The sequence below is a fragment of the Euphorbia lathyris genome, chromosome 7, assembly GCF_963576675.1.
Source record: "Euphorbia lathyris chromosome 7, ddEupLath1.1, whole genome shotgun sequence".
NCBI lineage: Eukaryota > Viridiplantae > Streptophyta > Magnoliopsida > Malpighiales > Euphorbiaceae > Euphorbia > Euphorbia lathyris.
Genome location: NC_088916.1, coordinates 39,394,255 through 39,403,686, shown reverse-complemented (window position 1 = coordinate 39,403,686; position 9,432 = coordinate 39,394,255). Strand labels below are relative to the sequence as shown.

General features: G+C 28.0%; 1 protein-coding gene across 1 annotated transcript; it reads right to left on the bottom strand.

Annotated features, from left to right (window-relative positions):
• Window positions 1-7,885: 7,885 nt before the first annotated feature.
• On the bottom strand, window positions 7,886-9,169 carry LOC136236078 (uncharacterized). The gene is made up of 2 exons (XM_066026184.1): window positions 8,577-9,169; window positions 7,886-8,389 (listed from the first exon to the last, which is right to left on the bottom strand). The coding sequence occupies exons 1-2, from the start codon at window positions 9,167-9,169 to the stop codon at window positions 7,975-7,977; spliced, it is 1,008 nt and encodes a 335-aa protein (XP_065882256.1). The 3' UTR covers window positions 7,886-7,974.
• Between the last annotated feature and the right edge of the window lie 263 nt (window positions 9,170-9,432).

The window sequence follows — 9,432 nt, the reverse complement described above, 5'->3', positions numbered from 1 at the left end:
ATTATGGGCCATTAAAGTGTTTTGCAAGTGTGAATTTTATGTGTGGCTTTACTATCGAGATGGTGATCGTTTTTGTTATAGTAAAAGTTTGTTCATGCAATAATAATTTATCACAGCCTATCTTAAGAACTATCTACCAATTATAATATATTTAGACACAATTATAATTTATTGTTCATGTGAAAGACCCATCTAACAAAATTAATTACCATCATTAGTACAATAAAAAATAAAAGATGAGGGGTTAAAGATGCTTTTGCCTAACTAACAGTAATAAATAAATATACTTAATTTAAATATTTACCTATTTGATTCACTTTAGCTTTTAAAATTCTTTTTTGTGAGCGAAGTTCCGTCAACTTATTTTTCTGATTAATCCTTGCAAGACGACTTTGTAATTTTTTAATGTCATTGGATATGAGATGTTGATTACTTGATGTCATCTAATCACAACATGTATCCATAAATCAATAATAACATAATTTAATATAATTCAAATTCAAATTAAAGAAACAAAACATCAAAATTCACATCATACCTAAACTTTGTAGTTTTTCACCACTGTCAAAATCAATTAAACTCAACAAACTGAACATAAAATTCATATAAGCCAAACATAATTTGATATGATTGAAAATCAAACCAATAATTATCTGAACTATATGAATATGATCTTTTTTTTAATAAGAGGAAAAACAGAAAAGGAAAAAAAAAAATCAGACACAAAGCTAAGCTAAATAAAAAAGCCACGTACCTAAACTAAGCTTTGAACCAAAAATCAACCTGCAAAAAAAATGTCAGATTAGGAAAGACACTAAGAAATAAAAATAGAAAAAACAAATAAAATATTGTCTCATTATAACATCACTTACGAAAGATGAAGCCTTTAATTAGTTGATGTCAAATAGTATTATTTATAAGTACAAAAGTGCTTGGTTCTATTAAGGACTGAAGTTCGTAATTAGTTTGGAATCTATTGTTGTACATATCACTAAGGAATATTATTTATTATATTTGGAGGTATAAGTGTTTGGTTGCACTAATATCTACCTACAATAGATACGTTAGATATTGTTATTTATTTTAATTTTTTAAAAGAGTTTAATTTGAAATATACATAGCTAGTGTAGTGTAGATTGATTAGACGGCATAATTAGTTTCAATGCTTTAGGTGTCAAAAGCTGTCAGTGTAGGTACCTTAGTCCATCTATTCTACTATAGTTCTCTTTTCTTTTTTAATTTTATAAAAGGTAATTTATTAAAATAATATTAAAATAATAAATAACAAAATGCACTTTCGGAAAATTAAATTAATTAATATGTAAAATAACAATATATGTACAATACTTATTTAGCTCACAAACTAAGTAAAACCATCAATTAAGTTTTCATTCTAAATAAAAATCATCAATTGAGACCTCACCGAAAATCATTGAGTTAATAGTTTCAAACCCTCTTTTCGAAGCTAATTTTGAACCAACACAGAGATTATTACATTCTATATCTAATAGTCACATTTTCTGATTTTAAGATATGATTAGAACTTAATTAATGATTTTTGCTTAGTGTAAGGACCAGATTGATGATTTTAATAGTTTACGGTGCTAATTGACTTTGAAACTTTAGTTTGCAAAGACACATAGATGTAATGCCAATAATATATAATAGTTTAGGGTGATAATTCACTAATTCATCTTTGTCCAGTCTAGCTAATTCATTCTTTAGATTGATTAAAATACATAGCTAGTTCCGCCTCTTCAACTACATGAATAATATATATTTATATATAAAACATAAACACCAACAACAATTTGAGATATGCAAGTATACATTTCATGGAAATGCACGCAATTAGCAGGTTGAGATTAATATCAATAGATATATGATTTATATTAATGGCTTTAAAATTCTATTAGGCTTCGTGTCTCTCAGCCTGCCACATCAGATTCGAGATTTCATTGTATTTTTTCATTTGATCCCTAATATATTATTTAGTCACATTTGTCCGTTACAATGAACGTATTACATTATTTTTTTATATTCCATTCTATTGATGAAACTATAATAATTTTTAAGGATAAGGTGCAAAAATACCCTCAACGTTTATATTCAGAAGCAATTTTACCCCTAGTGTCTAAACTGGTGCAATTTTAGTCCTAACGTTGGCAAGTAAGAGTAATTTTACCCCTAAAGTTGACAAACTTACTTGTGACAATGATCTTTAAGTCAACTTGTTTGATCTCTCATATTATTAACTTTATTTTTCTAGAGCTTGATTCATATTTTTATGGGTTAAGGTGCAAAAATACCCCTAACGTTTTGGGTCAGGAGCAATTTTACCCCTAACGTTTAAAATGGTGCAATTTTATCCCTAATGTTGGAAGCCAAGAGCAATTTTACCCCTAACGTTGATAAATTGGATCAATTTGAGAAATAATTCATCAAATTGTGTTCTCGGTCATGAATCTTGTATCTACACTTCACAGGTGCATCATTTTATCAGTAACAAATCACAAACATATCTTGGAATTTGGAAAAAATAACAAATAAAATAAAACAATATTGTCTTTTGTATGAATTAGACAAAAAAAATCAAAAAATTCACCGAATTTATAAATATTAATCTCCAATTCTATTATTAAATTACAAAAAAAAAAACATGAGATCCTTTGTTTATAACGAATCGATATGCAACTGGTACAAAATAAGGAATAAAAATATGTGTTTTATAATAGTGTCTGAAATTGACCCAAATTATCAATGTTAGAGGTAAAATTACTTTTGGCTACAAACGTTAGGGGTAAAATTGCACCATTTACACGTTAGGGGCAAAATTGCTCCTGATCCAAAACGTTAGGGGTATTTTTGCACCTTAACCCTATTTTTATTAAATTTATTTTAGGGTCACCATTAGAATGGGTTCCCATAAAAATCACAAACTCTCCAAAACATCTAAAATGTCTCATATTGGAGTGTTGTGCAGCAGATATGTAATTAAAAGTTGATTTGTGCAGCAGATATGTAATTAATAGTTAATAAAATTAGTCAATGAACAATTTATGTTGTTTTGTGCATTCGCTGAATTATGGGTATTATAAATTGGAAAGGAAGTCCATTGGGATCTTCTAATGCTTTCCACACCAATTAATTCCAAAGCCATTTTTTTTAATAAAGTGGGATCAAATAGTCCGCTTAAATAGTATTGTCAGTATAATAATAGGGAATTAATCAGTACTTATCTTCTTCTGGAATTAATTTTTACATCAAGTATACCAATTAATTCCAAAGCCTTTTTTTTAATAAAGTGGGATCAAACAGTCCGTCCAAATAGTATTGTCAAGCTTTGAAATTAATTGGAATAATAAAATCCGAAGTGGAAAACAAATTGCACTGGACCAACAGATTATGATGAAACACAACATTATATAATTAAAAAAATATCCAATTATAAATACCAAATAATAACATATCCAAATTAAAAACTCCCAAATTAAAAACTACAATAAAAATCCGTTAAAAAAATCTAATAGAAATAAAAGCTAACAATAAAATAATAATGCATCAATCTTATTTCTCAATTTTAATTTTTTTGGGAAGCACTTGGATGAACTTCATGTGCAAAACTACTTTCATCTGAATCTGCACCTTCTACTCGCTTTTCCTTTGAACTTGTAGGAGTGGTAAAATTATCTTGCTCTTGAAGGTCATCCATACCACCAAGTGATTCCTATATGAAAATTCATATTAAAAAATATTATTGCACAGGTCATTGCAAAATGTTAAAAACTAAAAGAAATTGTCATTTTTCAATTCATACTTGGTTTTCTTCTCCATTTTTTTTTGTATATTTTGCAATCAAATCGGCATCATCAGTGATCTTCGTAATGCTATAAGGGGCTGACTCATATTGCAAGTTGAAGTTACTTATTCGAATCTTGAAGATGAATTTTTTTCCTATTAATTCTTTAAGCTCAATTGGGTATTCTTCCAAGTTACCCTCCTATATATTTTGTTGCAACAAAATAACAAATAAAAATAAATAAATAAAGTTGGAGACGTCATTAGCTTATAGAGTTCTTAATTTTGTGAAAATTAATTTACAATTATATAATTATCTAACCTCATTGTGCTTTTCTTTCAGGCAAGTAGCGGTTTTACCAATTAATTCCAAAGCTTGACGATCGAAAAGAGTAAATGAAGCATTTGATGTTTCATCACTACACGCATTTGAATCTTATACCTAATAAGTTTTCAAATTCTGTAATATAATTTTTACATCAAGTATCACAATTAATAACAATGTAGTTATTAAAATTACCTTATGATGGCGACAGTGCTCTCACTATTACATTTGTGACAAATATATTTATTGTCCTCCTCAAATACCTTTTTTGGACACTTATTACATGAGAAATAGTACCAATTATTATTTGTTTGAATACCCACCACGTTTACAATCACTACACAGTAACTCTCATGGGACAAAAAAAATAGTATAGGATGATAAAAACACAAAAGTCCATTTTTAAAAAAGCAATAATAATTTAAAAAAGAATTAATGTACATGAATAATAATAAGATAAATAATTTTAAAAAATTGTTATTTTGCACTTGTTTTGGTTTGTGTTTTTTTTATAATAGAAATACTTCTGTAGCTTCTTTTAATTCTTCCAAGTATTTTGGTGTACAGTTTTGCAAATCAATGAATGTGCTTGATGGACTGATATTGGAAAAATGGCTTAACGGCTTCTTGTCATTGAAAATCAACTTCAAACTGTTCATTCATTTAATTTAAATGAGTATTAATCTAACAAAAAAAGTATATGCTTTTTAAGTAGATAAAATTAATGTTTACATCTATTTTTTAAATCGTACCTTTCTTTGTAGGTATCAATCTGTGGATGATTATAGAAGATCCTTGAACTATACGAATTGGACAGTGTGGCGAGTCCTAAAATACAATTTTTGCATTGAAGGGGTTGTGATTCCAATTGTAAAATACAATTCTATATATATAAATAAATAATAGACATATTTACCTTGAAATTCTCCAATTTTTGCATATTGGATCATGATAATTATTGGCCAATCACTCGATTTAATGTGTTTTTCAAAATCCATAGCAAATTGATCCCAAAGTGTACATTTAATCATGTATTTCCTGTGTATATATATAAACAAATATTACCATTACATAAGTAAATATTACCATTACATATAATTACTTTCCATGATAATTATATATAGATGTGATAACAAATTTAGTTAGAAAACTTACTCTTGATCTTCTAAAGAAATTATTACGCGAGATTTACCATCTTTGTTGAATAATGGTCCTTTATCAATCACTTGTGCCATTACATCTGTGAATAGAGTAAATAGAACAATTAACATAATTTAATATATTAAAATTGTAGGATTTAATTTTAATTTAGTGTTTGTGTGAAAGCTTACCAACTAAAAAATTTGGATCTAAGGTTTTGGATCTAATGACATCTAATTTTGTGAACCGAATGATTTCAGTCTTAATCTCCGGACAATCTGTTTCTTGAACACAAGCTTTTAGCATAAACTTTAATTTGTATTTATGTGTCGTCGTCCTGAAAGCACCCTTATTTTCGAAAACATCAAAAAATTGAAAAGCATAAGCTTTGCCTTCTTTCAAGTCCGTTCCGAACTTTTCAATCAAATTTCCTCTGATTTGAGCTTCGATAGTAAAATCCTAGAAATAAAAACGGTTTTAAAAAAAGTCAGCTAAATATCAAATAAAAAGAATAATTTAAATTATATAATGTAAATAAATAAAAATAACATTTTCATCGCACAAAATCATATCAATAGCATATAATCCTCTCCATAATGTCAGAATTCTAACTCTGATCCTCCAATTTTCTTTAGTTGTATTAATATCAGATATAAAATCATATCTCGGTGACATGTTTACCTACATAAAAAGCAAATATGAATATAGAAAGAGTAGATACGAAAAGAGAAAAAACAGAAAAGGAAAAAAATCAGACACAAAGTTAAGCTAAATAAGAAAGCCGTGTACCTAAACTGAGCTTTGAACCAAAAATCAACCTGCAAAAAAAAAGAAGAAAAAAATGTCAGATTATTAGGAAAGACACTAAGAAATAAAAATAGAAAAAACAAATAAAATATTATCTCATTATAACATCACTTACGAAAGATGAAGTCTTTAATTAGTTGATGTCAAATAGTATTATTTATAGGTACAAAAGTGTTTGGTTCTATTAAGGACTGAAATTTCGTAATTAGTTTGGAATTTATTGTTGTACATATCACTAAAGAATATTATTTATTATATTTTGGGTATAAGTGTTTGGTTGTACTAATATCTACCTATAATAGATATGTTAGATATTGTTATTTATTTTAATTTTTTTAAAGAGTTTAATTTGAAATATACATAGCTAGTGTAGTGTAGATTGATTAGACTGCATAATTAGTTCCAATGCTTTAGGTGTCAAAAGCCGTCAGTGTAGGTACCTTAGTCCATCTATTCTACTATAGTTCTCTTTTCTTTTTTTAATTTTATAAAATGTAGTTTATTAAAATAATATTAAAATAATAAATAACAAAATTCAGGTAGATACCTTAATCCATCTATTCTATTATATTTCTCTTTTCTTTTTTAATTTTATAAAATGTAGTTTATTAAAATAATATTAAAATAATAAATAACAAAATGCATCAAATCATTGATCTTTTATTTGGATACATTGAGCGCCTGATCATTTATTTTTTGTCTCATTAAGCCCTTCATAACCATAAAAGTAATTTTGAATATTTTTTTTAATAATTTCAAATACAGATGAAGTTAGTAACGCATTTTTAACAGAATTAGATGTTCACAACTTACTAATTTGGTCATCAAGGGCTTAATAAGATAAAAAATAAATGATCAGGGGCTCAATGTATCAAGGGCTTAATGAGACAAAAAAAATAAATGATAAGTAGCTTAATGTATCCAAATAAAAGATCAATGGCTTAATGAACCAAAAAATAAAAGATCAGGAGCCTAATGATACTTTTTGCCTATTATCTTTTATAATAGATACGGTAGATATTATTATTTATTTAGTTACCAAGAGAAATTAAAGAGTTACCAAGAGATATCATTATTTATTTTTATATTTTTGAAGAGTTTAATTTTGAATATTATATAGCTAGAGTAGTATAGATTGATTAGGATGCATAATTAATTCCACCGCTTCAACTGAAATTGTCAGTATAGGTACCTAGTATATTAAGACTTCCACCTCTTGAGAATAATATTTATTTATATAAAAAAATAAACACCATATTATCACGTAAATGCACATGATTTAGTCAAATTTATTTATATTAATAAATATATGATATGATTTATATTAATGGTTTTTAAATTTAAAATTCTATTAGACTGACACATTAGCTCCTTTTCTTTCAGCCTGCCACGTGTTTCTTTGTTTCCACACTTTATATATATAATAGATATTATTAATCAAAATATATCCATTTATTAATTTTTATAATGTTTTATAATTTAATATTTTTATTTTAAACTAAATAATTAAATGATAATTATTAAAATCAATAATTAATAATTCAATTAATTATTATTATTATTAATTTGAAATATAATTTTATAAAATTTGAAAAAAATATAAGATTTAACACGAACAAAGAAATACATTAAAAAAACTAAAACAATAAAAAACACTAAAGAAAAATTAAAACATTGCAATAACACTAAAGAGAAATTACATTAAAAAAAAACTAAAACAATCAAAAACACTAAAGGAAAGTACATTAAAAAAAAGTAAAACATTTCCAAAAACAATAAACATTACAACATTAATGGAAAAAACAAAGAAGTAATTATATCGAATTGCCACGAAACTTCCATAAATGCTCCACCAAAGCATTTAGAAGTTCAAAATGTGCAGTTTTATCCTTCATTTTCTTATGTCATTGAAGGAAGTTACGAAAATAGGCCTCCTCATCGTGCACATTTTCAACTGTTGGTGTTGGAGCAACAACTGAATCCATGACCGGTGCACTCAAATCACGTTCATCTTCAATAATCATATTATGCAGAATAATACATGTTTTCATAATATCATGGAGGACTTGTTTACACCAGTAGCGTACCGGCCCTGCAACAATGGCAAATCGGCTTTGTAACACTCCAAATGCACGCTCAACATCTTTTCTACAGGCTTCCTGCTTCATAGCAAAATACATTTTCTTTTGATCTCGAGGCTCACGAATTGTTTGAACAAGTGTGGACCATTTCGGATATATTCCATCAGCCAAATAATAGCCCATGTTATATTTTTTGCTTTCAATAACATAATTAGCAAGAGGAGCTATACCATTAGCCAGATTAGAAAACAAATGAGATGAACCTAATACGTTGATATCATTGTTGCTCCCTGACATACCAAAGTACGCATGCTAGATCCATAGATCGTAATCAGCTACTGCTTCCAGAATTATAGTTGGTTTTCCAAAACGCCCTGCAAATTGTCTGGCCCAAGCTGTTGGGCAGTTTTTCCATCAACATTCCTGGAAAACCACGTTGTTCACCAATATGGAGTAGCCTTGCTATGTCATTGGCATTTGGTTCTCTTAAATACTGATCCGAGAAAATCTCTACAATAACACGATAGGATCGCTTCACACTTTCATTTGCGGTAGACTCGCCTATTTTGATATATTCATCTGTTGCATCAGCCGGTACACCATATGCCAGGATTCGGAAAACAGCAGTTGCTTTTTGCATCATCGATAATCCAAGTCTGCCAGTAGCATCACGTCGTTGTTGGAAGTAACCATCATGATCCTTCACTACAATAATGATACGAAGAAAAAGGCTACGACACATTCGAAATCGATGAAAAAAATATTCTTCATTGAATACTGGCTCCTCATTAAAATAATCCATATGAAGTTGGCGATTTGCAACTTCACGATTACGATAGATCACTCTATGGCCAGGTACGGATCCTCCAGGAGTTGATTGACTACTTGCACTATCCATACAGAGCTCTAGTAGCCTATTATTATTTTGCATTATTTGACATACACCTCGTGTAGCAATGAGGCTAAGATTATCCATCGATGAATCATCATCAGAATCATCAAGATAATTGATATTCATACTTAGAAGAATATAGATGTATTGAAATGAGATAAAAAAAAAAGTTGAAGGTGTAGATATAGATGTATTGAAATGAGATAAGTTTTCCATTTAAATAGTAGTTATGTAGATGGTGTATGTAATAATGATGATTGTGACAACACATATAGAGAGGTGTGATAAAATAGAAGGTGTGGATGCATTGAGACTAATCCAATGGATGAAAATGATGCAGAAATTTATTCGTGTCTTGATAAAATAGATGGTGTATGTCATAATGTTGA

Coding starts and splice junctions, on each gene's coding strand:
- LOC136236078 (XM_066026184.1), bottom strand. CDS start 9,169: ATGAATATCAATTATCTTGATGATTCTGATGATGATTCATCGATGGAT. Junction 8,390..8,576: donor GGTGAACAACGTGGTTTTCC/AGGAATGTTGAT, acceptor GTTTTCTAATCT/GGCTAATGGTATAGCTCCTC.